At 34.2% G+C, this 17748-nt stretch overlaps 1 protein-coding gene across 6 annotated transcripts in view; it reads right to left on the bottom strand.

Moving 5' to 3' along the window:
• The window catches only part of LOC150094189 (protein still life, isoform SIF type 1-like), an 881056-nt gene that overhangs the window by 807057 nt on the left and 56251 nt on the right, over nt 1-17748 (bottom strand). For all 6 annotated transcript variants that reach the window (XM_090412285.1, XM_090412284.1, XM_090412288.1 and 3 more), the window contains exon 2: nt 827-1039. In XM_090412285.1, the coding sequence (XP_090268411.1) occupies nt 827-933 (107 nt within the window). In that variant the 5' untranslated portion in view covers nt 934-1039. The remainder of the gene's footprint in view (nt 1-826; nt 1040-17748) is intronic.

The following is a 17748-nucleotide window of genomic DNA, read 5'->3' as shown; positions in this document are numbered from 1 at the left end:
GAATAATTTATATAATGAAATTATCGACCTTTATCGTCTACTACAATCCGATTCATGAGCATCTAAAAATTGTTCTAAAATATTTAAGTAATGTGTCGTTAACAACAGTCTTTTATTATTAAAATAATAAAGAAAATTAAACAAAGATAGACCTCTATAAACAAACAAAAAAAAAATCTAAACTTTGCAATATTCACCCATGGAGTAGAAAATGAATATTACAAAATTTGTCAAATTTTGTCTGAAATATATATATATATATATATATATATATATATATATATAATTGATGAAAGTAGAAAAAATATCCCTACCCCACCCACGGTGCAAAATGTACTATAGGTTTACAAATAACCTTTCGTGTGTGGGAGCAACATAAATATATTCTAATGTAAATAAACTTATACAAGCAAACATGCTGCATAAAATTATCACTTGAAATAAGTATAATGGATTTAAATTTGGCACATTACATTACCTCAATATTCCATGAAATTATTTTAGTATTATTAAACGCACATTTATCTTTTAATAATATTGTACAGTTTTTATTTTACACTCCATTGAAGCAGACGACATTATACACACTAAGCAAAACAACATTCACTATAACAACATAGCGGCATGTGCGCACCCTACCAGCAAGAGAAAGCATTAAAGTGAAATATGATTTCTGACTTATGTTAATATAAGCTAAAGGATATTTTATGAAAATTTTCTTGTTCTTTGAGAGTTTGGATGATGACAGCAGATTAATATAATGACAAAACAATACATTTTTACAAGGAAAGGAAAGTGTAATATATGAAATAAAGATATTCCTCACCGCAATAAATGGCCATCCCTCTTTCTTGCCGTCTGCCATGGCGAATCTTCGTAACGGTAAGCTTTACGAATGAGAGGAGCACACGAACAACTCAGTTTGTTCCCCATAGCTCCTTCTCACTGGCATCCAATCAGATGCCACATTGACTGGCAGTGAAGGTGGTCGTCGAGTGCTTGTTAGCTGTCATCGTTCATTTTTACATAGAAGGTTGGGCTGCAAATAAAATAAACAATGGTTAAGTTCTACTACCACTTTACAGTAAATTATAAATACTATTTTAATAAAGTTGTTTTTTTGGGGTAAGAATTTATTTATCAACTATGATATCTTCAAGAACTAAGCAATCCAAATGAGAATAGTGCATTTTACTTTTTAAAATATATTTAAGCAAGATTTGTGTCAATATAGTTAAAACGATTTTTTAATATTTGACGCATATTTTTCTTCTTTCAAATATATTCCGAGCGGGATAAGCTGGCCATATAAAGTAATTAGCGTTACTATATAATGTTAATCGTACTTTGAAAGCAGAAAGTAAAATTTTTGGTGTCAATTAATACAATAGTCGGTTAATTCATCAAACAATGAATAAATTAACTGACTGCACCGCATAAAAAGCGAATGCATAAGTAAGTAGTGCGCTATATTTGATCGTGTGTTACTAAACCAGATACAATTTTCTCCTCTTGAAATTACTGTATATAAAATAAACAATCAACTCTTTTCTTACGAAAATCAGGCAGTCAATTAGTCAATTATAGCTTATACCAGGGTGGTCTGAAAAGTTCTCGGCCTCGACCATAGACGGCAACACTGCGGTAGGATTTTTTTTCTTTAAGTTCGTACATCTATCATAAGCATCCATTTGAAATTGCAAGTCATTCTATCAAGTAGTTTGTTTTATACAGCTGTCTGAAGCAAAAGTGTTGTTTGTATCCCTTGAAATGGATAAATTTGAGTATTGTGCGGTTATAACATTCTTTGTAAAAGAAGGTTTAACGTCAAAATAAATTCATTTGAAGTTCATAAAAGTTTAGGGGCACTCTTCTCCTTCGTTTTCGACAATTAAGAAATGGGCTGCCGAGTTTAAACGTGGCCGTACCAGCCTTGAAGGTGATCCACGTGAAGGATGTCCAAAACGTGTAACAATACCAGAAATCATTGATTCGGTGCACGATATGGTATTGGATGACATGACTAGCGAGTCAAAGTGCGTGAAATTGCTGAGCCTATAGGCATTTCAAAAGAACGTGTAGGATATATTTTGCATGAAGAATTGCAAATGAAAAAGCTTTGCGCAAGTTGGGTGCAGATCAAAACCTCACTCTCATGAAAATCTCTGAACAGTGCTTGGAGCGTCTTTACAAGAATAAAACTAATTTTGTGCGTCGATTTATTACTATGGATGAGACTTAGATTCACCATTACACATCAGAATCCAAACAGCAGTCAAAGCAGTGGACAGAAGCCGAAGGTTCAGCGCCAAAGAAGACAAAGTCGGTTCCATCAGAAGGAAAGGTCTTGGCATCGGTGTTTTGGAATACTAAAGGCATTTTTTGTTATTAATTATCTTGAAAAGGGTAAAACAATAACCGGGGAATATTATTCCTATTTATTCCTATCTTTTAACCAGACTAGACGAAAATATTCGTGAGAAAAGACCCGGTTTGCAGAAGGAAAAAATCATCTTTCATCAGGACAATGCACCTGCCCACGAAGGTGTTTTGGCAGTCGGAAAATTAAGGGATCTGCAGTATGAATTGTTGGAACATCCACCCTATTCCCCAGATTTGGCCCCCTCTGACTTCTATCTCTTCCCAAAACTAAAACACTTCCTCGCTGGTCAGCGTTTTTCTTCGAATCAAGAGGATTCGAAGAAAAACGAATTGCAGCTATAGAAGGGTATTTTGCAGATCTTACTGAGAGCCACTACAGGGACGGGATAATAGCGCTGGAGAATCGCTGGAATAAATGTATTAGTCTTAAGTGAGATTATTTTGAAAAATAAAAATAATTAATTTTGAAATTATAAATTCGTTTTTTCATTGTTAGGCCTAGAACTTTTCAGACCACCCTCGTACAAAATAAAGCACTGGTAAATTCCAAGCTGTAATGAATATAAGAACTCTGAATTTACAAGTACGTATCTCGATCCAAAGTATAAACTTACTGTCGATGGATGTACAAAATTAGTTCCGAGTCTTATTCTCATTTTACCGATCATCTCATACCACCTATAGCAGATCCTGGATAACCATATTAATCAAAGAGAACCATAATCATATAATCCAGTGTTACCCAGTACGTTGACTCAATTTTAATTCCGTTATTAGCATTACAATAAAAGCAATAGTAGCTACATACTTTCTCACTAATAATGATAATTATTTAATTTACTTAAAAACTAATTTTGAACTAGTACGCAACTTGTTTTGCAAATGTCTCATGCTTGCTCATAAATAAAACATTTAATATACAAAAATTATATTTAATCTATTTGAAACATTCATAATGTGGCTCACGCCCCCTCAAAACTTTTGAGACTTCCTGTCTAATGCAATCAATAACCCTAAACAGGTCGGATGTAATAACTCCATATACAAAAAGTCTGCAAGGAGATCATTTAAATTTAAAGCGTACTTGAAGTGCCGTGGTGCCGTAATGCAAGATGCAAACACTTACACGAGGATAAATGGAAAAGTTTTTGCGAACATTTTTAATACTGTATGAACTTTTCAGAATACCAATGAAAAATGAATCATCACCGTTTCATTCGTATTGTTAAGGGCAAGCGACGACTACACTGGTGTCCATTCCAAATAAAAACCAAAACGAGTTGTGCACATTTTGTAGTTGCAGTATGCCACTCTATGTTATCAGCAAATAGCCTTCTTTATAATAAAGATGAATTTCGACCCCTAGCAACCGAGGTCTTGTTGAACCAGATTAGCATTATCTGGCAAGTCATTGTCATGAAATAGGAATATGCTCCAAACTACAGTAAATGTGGCTAATTTCTTTTTTATGGCAGCAAATCAAGACGGTTACGATATGATTCAGCACAGTAAAACAGGCTAAAATAATTACTTGACTGTCCAAAAATAAAGTAATTATTATTTTAGCCGTTTGAAGGTGATGTTGATCACCTGCATTTTGAAGTTTCACTAGACCTTTCCGCATCGTTGACAAATCTGCTCTCACCAGCAGTTTGTCCACCGACATGACAAACATGTCGACACGCACAGAAGGACCACAGCTAATACGTGTCACTTGGGATGACAATCTGGACTAAAGATCGTACGGTGCATAGCCATTCTTCTAGCAGGAACAGAAGTGAAGCAATGTTTGTTTGGAATGCAACAGCCAATGCAGTGCCACTACATGCCGATAAAAATTATGAAAATCAGTTTAACCATTCGTGTTTCATTTGTATATTCTGAAATGTTTAGATCGCTTCAGCGCTACATAACGTCAAATAAAAGTATACTGTCGAAAACTGTTAGATTTATTCTTATACTTTTTCCACATATTGATACGTGATATACGCACCCAGGTACCATCATCATCTGCTAATCAATAAACTTATAAGGGATATTCACTTTTATAACTTCAGATTTTCAAAAATAATAAACAAAAAATAAGCAAACAATAACACAACACTGATAACATTAGATGCAAAGAAAACTATCGAATCCCTCTCGCCCATTAATATTTCACCTTAGTCTAGGAATTCTAAAAACGCCAGACACGTTCTTGCCCCCGTTTTAGGTCAGACAGGCCATACATACCTGTAGCAATAAGTGTTCAGCCGTACAAAAAAGAAGAACTGGAAACCATATCAAACATCTCGTTAAAACACGAGAAGAAAAAGCTACTGAAGAAAAAGCTACTTAACAAACTTTTTCTGAAGCATTTTGAGAAGTTGTGTGTCAACTACATCTAGAAAATCGTAATGTTAATATCTGTGGCGTATGTTCCGAGGCTTGATCTATTGTTAAGCACAGCACCATCTTAAATTAATGGGTATTGGGTGAAAATCTAGGAATAAATTTCAGAAAAAAAAATTGAAATTGGTTACGAATATATGAAATACTGAAAGTAAACACTCATTAAGTTTAATCCACATTCAGGTACATGTTTGTTCTCCAGTAATCATTTCTGAGAGTGTATCCAGCCAGTAGAGAGACCAGCATGTGAGATGTCAGTGCCACACATTCCTTTCCAAGCCTACTGATACTGGAGTAACCAGAGACAACCGTTATCAACACAAAAGGAACTCCTTCCACGCTTAATACGCACACTGCTAACCATTTCACATAATCGTAGTTACCAAGTAATCATCTCTATTATTGTATATAACAAATCTAGAAACGAGTATGGCGGATGTCACCACCACGTATGTGTTGTCCGAAGCTTAGAAATGTTGCTGCCATCAACTAAAATCCGCACGAATACGGAAAACAATTTAGCCTTCGCTTACTTTCCTGTCCTGTACCGACTGGCTAAGAGAAATCAATCCGAATCTCCAAATTAAATTTGGAAATCAGAATTAATTAATGAAGGTTCGTCCAATACAATACAGAAGACGAATATTCTACTCCATGATTCCTCTAAAAGAGAACTCGTATGAATAGAAACCTACTGTTCTCCAGTAATTTTCTCTCTCTCTCTCTCTCTTATGTTTAATAGTGTAATAATAATTAAACCACCTTGAATTCACAAGCATGGTGTGGATGGAAGGAAAGATGGGAAGAAAGTAAAACTTTTCATATTAGAATTAAAAAGATGAAGTTAGTACATCTTCTTCCCTTCGCGTATTAGGCCTAGTGGCCTGTTACGGAGCTATCCTTAGCCATTCTAAGCCGTATCCGTCTCGAGGATAAGGTGGCTAGCCCTATGGTGTGTCCTATGTCTGTAGCTGTGTGTGTTCACGGGGCTGGTTTGCCTGCTTGTGAGGAAAAGTCCCAGATAAACCGGGAAGTTAGTACTTGTTTTAAGAAATACCTAAGAAGTACACTGTTTCAAACGATGACATTTGATGGTGGAAGAAATGAACTTTTCTTCTAAAGAAAATAAAAGTACTCTCTGGGAAAAAATAGAAATATTTTTTCGTTAAACTGTGAATGGCTGAGGACTAATAGCTGCATGTGCCATAACAGATTTGGAAAAGACTTGATATCTACGAAAATATCGTAGATAATGCATGCACCAAATAAACTGGGATGAGCCATCAATCAATATAATTGCTCTCTTCTGCACAGAGTACCATTCCAGATGTTCAGTATTCCACTACAGAATGATTTTATCATTGTTATAAGAATACTCCATGTTCAGAAGAAAAGCAACGCCGAACGCAATAGAAAACCTAGTTTCTTTGATAGGTGATACTTATGTTTATAGAAAGAAAGAAAGAAAGAATGGAGGTTAAAATATATAAGATGAGATTGCCTTTCTTAGGATAACTCATCTTACACATTATCTAAGGTAACAGTGGGATAAAAGAAAGATTGAAAGAAATAATACAGAAGTCAATGTTTCTAGCATTAAGATGAACAAGACTGCCATATTCTTACTGAAGAATAGTTTGAAAATCATATTCTCACTAAAGAAAGGTTGTAGAAAAAGATGTTATTTTTGTTTGCAAGGCTTTTGTCAATGGAATCCAACTGTTAGTATATAACTATTATTCCGGAAATGCTGCTTAGAAGACCAAATAAACAATTTTTCAAGCCACGTCAGGCCTTCAAATAAAGAAGGATGGTTGTTTCACAGTGGGAATGAAATTCTCCTGCCACTTAGACATCCACAAGCATCATTTTCACGCGAGATACGAACTAACAGCCAACTAACAAGTTGGAGAGGGAGAACGCTAACCACTCAGCCAACTAAAGAAGGTTGTTAAGAGAGTAGACGAACAGGGAAAAGAGAGGCTTGCGATATCTTCACCGTTAGTTGCAAAGTATATGGAATAAAGGTCTACCATCTTACGTAATGTGAGATCAGAGAAGATGACTGAGATAACCATAGTCATCTCTCTCTCTCTGTCCACATCAATGCGTTGTTTTTTTCCTATTTTTTTTTCAGGAAAAAGCAGTTTGAATATAAAGTGGGATTTGGTCGGGTTGTTTTCAAATTACTGCCTAAGCAGAAAAAACTATGAGGACAATCGATTATGATGTCTGTTAATCGCTTTGTTCTATCCATCCGGTCAGTTTGTTAGTTTTAAAAGATGAAAATCCAAAGTTTCTTAGAGGAAACTCCATAATTAGGTCTATATTGACGATGCACGTGATCTCCAGTTGTAAAGATCTGGATTTGAAACTCGTCTGGAATACGAAAAGCTTTTCAACTGAAGATGAGTTAGCCAGTCTTATACAGAAATATGTTTTTCTCATACGGAAAATTGGTTTTTCATCCCACAAAAACAGGCAAAGAGGACCAGAAGAAAACATGCAATTAGCAGACAATGCACCGGCCTCAAAGCTTTAGATGCCTCAGTAGTAATTCAGAAACAACTGAAGAAAAATTCCGTATGAAGCTGATTAACTCATGTTCGGTTAGACGGAAATCAAACTCAGGTCTTTCCTGCCAAAAGTATTGTCGTTACCGACTTAGCTACAGAGGCTCTCGTGAAAAAGGAATCGTCCAAATTGCGGTCTGTGTTAACTACGCAAATACCGACGCCAGCAGTAAGTATTATTAAAAGCGTTATTTGGGAGAAAAAGATAAACTAAGTAAGCAAAATTACTTAGACGAGTCGGTCAGGGTAAGGCCAGGACGTGATGAAATGAAAGTTAAGCAAAGTGAGATTATCAGCTCCGAAGAAATTCCGTTTTGACTCCCTTGGAGATACTTCTTATGGAGAAGCAATACAAAAACTAAAATACACTACTAGAACACAACTCGCAGACCACTAGTGGACGGACTTTTAACAGATTACAGAATTTAAAAATAATTATGGGGGAAAAAACATGAAAAAATACCAGATACTCTTCATTTTGAATTTACTCCCGAGAAACATCCTGGCATCTAAATTGTATCATATTAAGAAATCACTAGAATGACTAACGAATATCAATATTGTCTATTTATATTATTAGCCTTAATTCACAATATTCATGTACAACATACATAATTGATGACACTCGTCCACTGCCTATTTCTACTTAAAAATGCATATAAAATACATCTGAAATTGAAATATGCAAATCCTAAGAGATTTACATTTAATCCCCGCCATCGCTTGTCATGCAGACACTGGAGTCTCTAATATGAATGGATCCAATATTGATTGGCATTGCCTTATGTTCTGCCATGAACTACGTGAATAGGAAACTTTTTTCGAAAGTTTCGTTTTCAATTTCGTGATTTATGCTCGTTGCATTTTGCGTTTCTTACGATATTTATCTGGGTCCAAACGATTTGTAAAGGTAACACTGTGACTAATAATTCTGCAAGTACATTGAAATTAGTTTATTTCTCAACAAACGTTTGATATCGAAATTATACTCGAGATTCTTATTGGATTCGAAATTATGATGAAATATTCTGTTGCTAGCTTACTGGGTTTCTATTTCCATTACCTTTAGAACTTGAAGGGCATAACAGCTTTAATCTAGTCAAACATCACGATCACTAAGAAGATATAATACAGAGCAATGTTTACGTTGCATTTGTGATATTATCCTGCTGATAACATTCATATTTTATCGTGATAAATCTACATAGGTTTAATGAGAGTAAGGTGATGTTATTAAATCCCAGATTTAATAACTCCTGCTATGTGTTATAAATTTGAGTCTCTTCAATTGATATACGAGTTACTAGTTGTTATATCTAAGCAATGTAAGTATTACTAATATTTATAAAATAGTTAGACTTCATATTCTGTATCGGTAAACATTCCCAAAAGGATCAGTTTGTACACGTACATGACAAAGATTAACTGATTTGGGGGGGAAAAATGGAACCCTGACATTTGAATTTCGGTAAAAAGAAAGATTTTGAAAATTGAAGACGAAAATGAAAGTCACATACTATGCTAGAATTATATGGATTTTCCCTCTTATATTTTGGCATATTGATTTATCATGGACAAAAACACGCTACAGAACGAAGTAAAAAAAAAAAAAAAACGGGAAATGCATGTGAAATGATCTTAGTTGGGTACAATATTAAAAATATGGGATTATTTAGCGACAGGCGATTTCGATACTATAACAAACCGCAGACATGATAAACGTAACAGTGAAAATAAATCCGAAAAACATTCAAACAGATTACAAATTCAGAGAAAGGGGATAAGGGAGTCCCGAAGGCATGTGTTGCCTATCCTGTGGTGGTTCTGTGAAAATGACCTGTTATCAACATAACACACCACGCCACACTGTAGTCTGTTATGATATGATTTAAGAAAAGTCCAACTGTTAGATGGGACAGCACAGATACCGATCTGAGTACTTTATGAAATGATTAAATCATCACTATTATTACAGGTAATGACAATCATTTTAGGTGTAATCGGTACTGGACTTATTCGAAATAGAAAATATCCATCTCATAAGGTGAATATAGAACCAACTGAGACCTACCAGTCAATTTCTAATATCGTCTACAGCGTTAACGGCAAAATGATTGTAGTTGTGTACGGTCATTTATATATTATATATTTTTATTATTATTTTTTTTAAATTTTATATTATATTTTATGAGCTACTCTGTATAATACTGGAAACTGGGACGTGTTTCGAAGTTGGCCGACTTCAATCCGTCAACTTCAAAGAGTTGTTATGACAGGCTGTCATCTTAGTCAATCAGGCTGGTTGATGCTACAGCCCAAATGAGATAAAACGACTCAAGCTCCTTTACGAATGGTATTTGTAGTATTAACAAGTGAAAGATTGTAATACCATAAAATATCTGTCATTATTTTTAAAATAAAGGCAAACAGGCGAGGTATTAAAATTATATTTTATGAACTTCTTTGATGAAAAATTATGGATAGAGTCCATACTCAAGAATATGGTGTCTATTTATATTATTGCTCCTAAGAGAAATGTTTTTCTTGTTGTTCGGAAACTCTTTATCCGATTTTTAACGAAATAACAAATTTTGTTTAAAAAATATTTATAGGCAAGTACTTCACCGATTATTTCAATAGGCAGCTTTTCTGTGGAAAGATGAGTGGCATCGAATAGCTTATATCGACATTTCAAAATTTCCTATCCACAAGAGAAAAACTCTACAAAATTCTGTATTCTCAACATCATTACCATTAAAAACTAGCTAAGGTAGTGTGAACTCTAAGGACGGAAAGTTTAAATTAAGACTGGTGATATTTTCATTTTGTGAAGGAAGATTCCTAAGATATTAGGATAGGTAAAAAAAATATGAAACATCAAGTTTTCTCGCTGGCTCTATATCCAGTTCTCAACAACTTCGAAAGCTTGGTTGGCCTAGCGGATAGGGTATTTTCTCCAAAAAACAGACTATGAGTTCAAATCCCACTAAAAGCAAGCATAAATGTACGTGTGTTTATGTCGTGGATAAATTTAGTCGTTTGGAGTGAGACCACGTCCCAGCCTTATTTGAAGGTCTGAAGTGGCATCAAAAAGTTCCACGTTTGTTCTCTCTAGAGCAAAGTTTCCGGATTATCTAAGCCTTAGTCCATCTACGACACTAACAATGACTAATATAATGTCAACAACTTTTCGTGGGTGGGATTCACATAAAAAATGCAGATTTGGGTTCAATTTCCGTTGACATTGAAAAATGTGCAACACAAGAGTAAGGCGTACAGGGGCTTTTTAACTAAAGGAGATTTAGTGATGCTTACACCTAGGAGACTGAGTATCGATCTTAGATCAAGATGCAGTGATAAACTTAGCTTGCAGAAACCTTTAATAACAAAAATATGTATGGATTCCAAAAACTACAGAATCGAAATACCATAATTTATTATTGTATATAAACGTGTTAAGTCATTTCTAAATAGCGATATAGTAAATGTCACTTTATTATTACTGTTGTTGATTTAAGGATAGATTCTTAAGTATGTGCTTGTTGTGCCTTGGTAAATCTAACCATCTATGTTACATCTCTTCTCACTAACGAAATTTCTGGTTTCCTCGACCTATTAATATATTTACTACGAATAAGTCATTCTAAACACTTATTAGTGGTTCATACTTTCTACACATTCTCAACAGGTATCAAATCATAAGAAATTATTTCCATAGAACAGACTATTTTACTGGGAGTATACCAATTTTAACACTTCAGTTCAAAACCATTCATCATTCCTGTTGTGTTCCAATGCCACCCGCTGCCACATATCACTTACGTGTAATGCTCCCGCGTCTGAATTTTGCAATTCGAGTTAAGACTCTTCTACACGTTGACTTCTATTGCCAATAGGTGTGATTGTTAATGTGGGTTCATTGCTAAAAATAGAACGCTTCCACTAAATGACGTTCAATTGAGACAAGTATTTATTCTCGGTATTTGGTTCTCCATTCATTTTTCATGTCTCCTCTTTCTTACTTACCAGATTAGTCTCACTTTAAAGGGTGGCAAAATGTGCGCAATGAAAGGGATGTTCTCCTTTCAAGCTGTTAAAAGATTGAAGTCTCTTCTTTTTGATTATATTTTCCCCTTTCATAATAATATTACGAGTTTCCGTTATCCTTATAAAAAAGTGTTTTGGATACTCAACTGAAGTCTGAAGCTGATTTTCCCACTTTTTTGTGTAGGAATATTTTTGTCTATAGCAATTAATTACAGCATCCTACTATTTGAGTTACATCCTATTAAAAATAGCTGTTTCCCATTTTGATCTATTAATGATTACCGAGAAATTATTTTTAATCACAGAAGATATATTAGAACATTGGTTTATTATTAAATTTATTAGGTTTTTTTCTATATATATATCCATTCATAAAGATTTGTCAGATTTGAATATGCAGATGAATCCATTTCCTAAAAACGATTGCAAAATATTATCAGTTTATCCCATGAAAATTTCCATGATAATTCAAATCTAGTCAATATGTCTGTCTATTCAAGAGATCAATATCATTAAGTGGAGTACTACTTATACTTAGGAGCCCAAGATATTAAAATTATTAATCTCGTTCATGACATACATCTACGTGCAGAATTAAAGTAACTTTGAGTGAAAAAAAGGTGGCGAGGAAATTTGATACACAAAGTTTTTCAAGTACATTTATGGCATTGTTTTCACATGAACAACTAAACTTCACAATAAAATATTGTTGAGTTACTTGAAAAAGTCACCTCCAATATATTTGAGATACGGAAAAACTTCATAGTAAAAGGGAGACTTTTTCAAAATCCTTCTGAGACAAATATTCATGTTAAAATTAACAGAAATCCAGGTAAACTCCAATTTGCATTAGCAATTTGCTAATGAAAATTGCTATATTTCGTATTCAAATTTACTATGTTATCCTCCTCTTGGGGAGAGTAATAGCAAATATTACAGAAGAAATACAGAATGAATAATTTTGAGTGTCTGGAACGAGAAAATTACGATTTAGTGAGAGATAATTATCGAAGTTATATTTGGAAGAACTTTATGCTCTCTCCTACATGCCAAGCACATTTTAAAGAGCTCTCAACTACATATTCCAGAAAATTCCCATTCCATCTTATTTTCTTCTCGTATTAGATTCAAAGGCTTGTCACAGCAAAGTAACTTGGCATCTGATTACTGATTACTGTCCGCTATGTCGGTAAATGCGTGTGTGTTCATCGGTTACATGTTAAAATTACACGGGATAAAATTACACTGCCAAAATTACACAAGGATGAAATTACATATAGATAAAAAAAACACTAAGGAAAAAATTACACCAATTTGAATATTCACACCGAAGTTTTTTACTTTAGAGTTTTTAAATTTTTATGATGAATTTTATATTTATTTTCAGATAAGAGTTCCGTTAATTTTATAATACTTTATAAGACCTACCTGTTGACTTTAATTCGATTAAATATTATTGGTATTTTGTGTCAAATTAAACACAAACTTTCTTAATATTGCAAAAATTACTTTTATTTTAAAAAATAATAAAAAGCAAACACTAAGTCATATAAGCTATACAACGTAAAAATCCAATCGTCTATTAGTCGTAATTTTGTACAATATTTGAAATACGTTATTTTAACGAAATGTACCTACGTCCTGGGTTTCGTTGACCAGTTAAATGCTGCAAATAGTTTGCATGTTGTAAAAAAATTCTTTAACAATGTTATCCAAAAATTTCCAAACAGTTGGATGGGAACACTGAAAGAGGGACTGAAGTCCATAGTGCCATCCTTCGATACAATTTGTAGTTCTATCTATACAGTTGGCTGCAGAGTGTCTATGGTTCCAAGTAGAAATATTGAATAGAGATTGTCCATAAGTGCCGTTCCTGAGCTGTCGACCTCGAATATATGTACGTTGGAAGTAAAGGAGAACTTGCTCAATTTGTTCATTATATTCGTCTAAATTAGAGAACAGATCAGCAACGTCTAAAAATGTTTCTAACACTTCTTCTTCTTCTGGTAAAAGTGCAAGTGATTGTAACATTTTAATGTGTACTGCAAATGACTGATTGGAGTCATATAGAGATTTTAGTCCACATTCATTTACTTTGCGTATAATAGATTGTGATAAGTGGAAAAAGCAGTCACCAATTTCGCTGTTTTCAAACACGGTACGGAAAGCATTCATTGGTGCTGTTTCAAAATTAGTCAAAATGTTTCGTGGTCGAGCTTGAGGAATTTTCCCCAGTAACATGTTCAGCATCTTCACGTATATTTCTTCCTTTTTCCCTGGTAGAAGAGCCAGTAGACAAGGAAAAGCGACGCCTGAATCATATTGGACATGGATACTGTATAACTGATAATAATATTTCTGGAACCACTTTAAATGTACCATCTGGTAGCCAAAAATCGTTATCTAGAAGAGTCTTGTGACCAATTAGTATTATCGTTCTGGACCTTCTACCCCGGAATCATGAATAATCCATTTAGAGTACTTCTCTGGTATTTCAAAATTTTTGTTATCTGGATTTGACAGAACGTTTCCGATTGTTTTAGCTTTGGATCTATTTAATCGCCTCGTCATGGAGCTCTTCTTCGGTAGGCACATTTTTAATCCGTCTGATACAGTCACTAAACTGATAGCTATAATTGCACGAGCCGTTGCGCCTGGATTCGACATTTTTCTTTTCATTTGGTTTGCAAGTTGATGAGCTTCAGATTCAAAAGTCCGATTAACGTGACAGTATTCTGAAGACTCACGGATAATCTTGTTGTCTCTGGTATGGAACAGTGATCGACAATATAAAGTTCTAAACTTTGCACAGCGCCAATGAATAGTTCCGATAGCAGTTTCACGGTGACGAACAAACTCAAATCCTTTGTAAATTATAATTTGACCACCTTCATTACTAACGCCGTACTCAAAATCAGCCATGGGTAAATTAAAAATGAATTTAAAAAAATTAATCACGAAATTTATTACGATGCACGTTATACGCTAGTTGTATTACGAGTCACTAAACTAGAACTAAAGAATGTAAGACAAAAATTTACTTATATATCTTCACCCAAACAATTCTTAGAAATTCTTGACCAGTTCATGGTGATTAACAATTGTCAATTGGTTTTACCTTAGGAAATTATTCCTTGTAAATCTGAGGTAAGTACTAATTAGGGTAGCTAATCACTACATCATTCCAACCACCTCCCTAATCCCCTTGCCCAAATCTGCACTAGTGATTTACCCCTTGCTGGTTATAAATTTTGTACATTTTTTTATTTTATGTGTAATTTCTTACTTGTGTATTTTTTTCCTTTTAATTTTTTTCTTAGTGTATTTTTATCTATGTGTAATTTTTTGTTTGTGTAATTTTTGCTTTGTTTTTTCTTCCCTGTGTAATTTCTTAATTTCGTAATTTCGAAATTACTTGTGTAAATATTTTCCTATTTTTCCTTTTAATTTTTTTCTTAGTATATTTTTATCTATGTGTGATTTTTTGTTTAATTTCTTAATTTCGTAATTACTTGTAATTTCGAAATTTCTTACTTCTGCATTTTTTCTTTTTAATTTTTTTCTTAGTGTATTTTTATCTATGTGTAATTTTTTCTTTGTGTAATTTCGTCCTCGTGTAATTTTTGCAGCGCAATTTTTTCCCGTGTAATTTTTTCCTGTGTAATTTTATCCTGACATGGTGTTCATCTTACCAGTTTGCCTATTTTGCTAAATTAAAAGCCTACATCCGTATGAGATCGACTAAATCAATCTTCACTTGAAAAGTCGTAATTAGTTCTTTTTGCTCCAGCAGGGATTGGAACCCGTTTTCCAACCAAAGTGATTCGTCGATAGGAAGGTCTAGTTCCATAAAATTCATATAAGATTCAAATATTACTCCGAAACAAATGAAACCAATAAAACTAAATATTCTGGAGATAAAAAACAGAAATATCTCAAAACATTTCAGACACAATTCACGTAATATATACTGACTAAATTCCAACCTTAGTGAAGCTTAACTGCCTTCTGTAACTTGACTTGAGAATTTCATTGTCACCAACACATCTCACCATTCCTATTTTTTAATTACTCCGCAAGGAGCAATTAAAATGTAGGAAGAGTGACATAAGATGTCGTGATAGAAAATCTGCCTTAAAAGTGGTGCTGCTTATACTAGTTTTAATATGTTTTGTAAAGGATTACCTAACATGGAATTTCTTAATTTTGATCTTCACTGGTAAAAAGGGATTGGTTTAATATCACAATCCCAAATTCCGTCCGTTTCACTGGCTACCTTAGCTCAACAAATCACTCAATTTCACGTTTTCTCAGTCTCAATCCAATTTTCATTATCCACTGTGATTTGGAAGTACTCAAAAACTGCAGATGGTTCGCCTACTCGACTTCGACCTCCCAACTGTAAGAGATGTTGAGGCGCTGCTATTAGCTGTTACGGTATGCAAGTACATATTAACCGACTGCCACTCAAATAGAAAGAGATAATGAAAACTGCAAGGTTGAAACACGCTTCTTACATAACCTACAGAGAAATGCAATCCGTTCTGAAGAAAATTTCGGAGTACTTTATGAAGAGAATTTTTGTTATCAGCTTCATTACAAACATGGTGATTAGGAACGAAGTGACAATCGTGTGAAGTAATCACCACTGGATTCGGAACCTGCGCTAGATGGGTTGTTCTCACGGACCAAATGTTATAATATATATGAACAGAACTTATTTATTCTGCTTTTATACTTTATGAATTCACGCTACGCTGTTAATAACATTTCTATATACACCTGATAAGGGTTGGGTTTGATTAGTCTTGATTGGCCTTCGAATAGAAAATAAAATTCTGGTGGAGCAAGGCTTCTAGATTATCTAACCCTCAGTCCATCGACGTATCAATGTACTATACGCCTTATAATCTTTCGTAGGCTTGCATAAAAATTATGATTACACAGGACAAATGAATAAAGAAATGGCACGCACCTGAATGACCATACGATTCAACAACAATTCCATGAAACCACATTTTGCACACGCGATTATTTTCACAGGTTGAAATAAACATCTGGTAAATCGAAGCTCAAATTTCAATTAGCATTCAGTTTCCCAAATTAACTCGCACCTAGTATCAAAAGTCTAAACGGAAAGATACAAAGGAGTCGCTCTCAGTGATTTTTTTTTTCATGTGAAAGGAAAAAATTCGAATTCTCTTTCAGCAGTTAACATGACAAGCAAGAGAGGCAAACCCATATAAGTTTCTTGAAATGGTGACATCTTACCTTCCTTGACGAGTTCGACTCATTTGCTAGCGAAAGAAACTACATAAATTCCTGTTATTTGTCTTCCATTTTTTTTTTTATCCTGCATCGGTTTCCAATATTTATTCAAATTTCAACCTACTATAGTTGATATTTTCTCCCAATGTCAAAAGGATGAGGGAGGAGTAAACGCTTTATATGAAGCTACTTATCTAAATGTGCTACTGCGCCCTCTAATTTCGTTACATTAAGCAACCCATGGAAGGGAAGAACCAGCTATAAGTAACCCACTACCCTCCAAGTTCGTTTCACCTAATTGCTTACTGCTATGTACAAATTTGAGAGACTATCCTAAGAGTATAATTATTTTATTAAACGATTTAGGGAAGATTACGATCATTAATTACTATATATTCAACTCACTTCTCCCCTCACGTTTTTGAATCCAGCTGTCTTTAGCCGAATGGTTAGCGTGTCCACTCTCCAGCCAAGAGGCCGTGAGTTCGAATCCCGCCATGGGCATGGATGTTTGTAATTGTTCTACAAACTTTGTGTGGAAAGGGACTCTGCGACCCTACCACTTATTGTAAGCAGAAGACATCATTGCCAAAACATGTGAGGTATGGCGTCTATGGACGTCAAAAGTGATTTTTTTTTGTTGTTGTCTAGCTTATTCGTGGAGTTCAGAGATTCGTCATTCTTCTTTAATATCTTCGAATTATCTTTTTTTTTAATTCAGTATGATTTTTCTTTTGTTTAATTCACAATACCCTAACGAAAAGGGTAACTGTGCATGCGTTGTCAATGACAACAGAAATAATGTGTGTGATTATCATGATGGCGTTTTATTTGCTTATATTATGACACTTAAATGGTTAATTAAAAATATACCGTTGAATTTTATGCTTCGAGACTATAAAAATCAGCTGATGAAATGCAATCAAATATCGTGGCCTCCGATTCTGAATATTTGTTATACGTTCATGGTGCTATTACCATTATATTAATAATTGATAAACCAAAATGGTATCTACACAGAATCACTCTACGAGAATGAGTCAATTCCCGGCTGTTTTCAAGTTTCCTGTTAATGCCGCTAACTCTA

This window comes from Typopeltis vanoorti, chromosome 22 (genome assembly GCF_054136105.1).
Source record: "Typopeltis vanoorti isolate ZY-2024b chromosome 22, IOZ_Tvanoo_1.0, whole genome shotgun sequence".
Lineage (NCBI taxonomy): Eukaryota > Metazoa > Arthropoda > Arachnida > Uropygi > Thelyphonidae > Typopeltis > Typopeltis vanoorti.
This window is presented reverse-complemented; position numbering and strand designations above follow the sequence as displayed.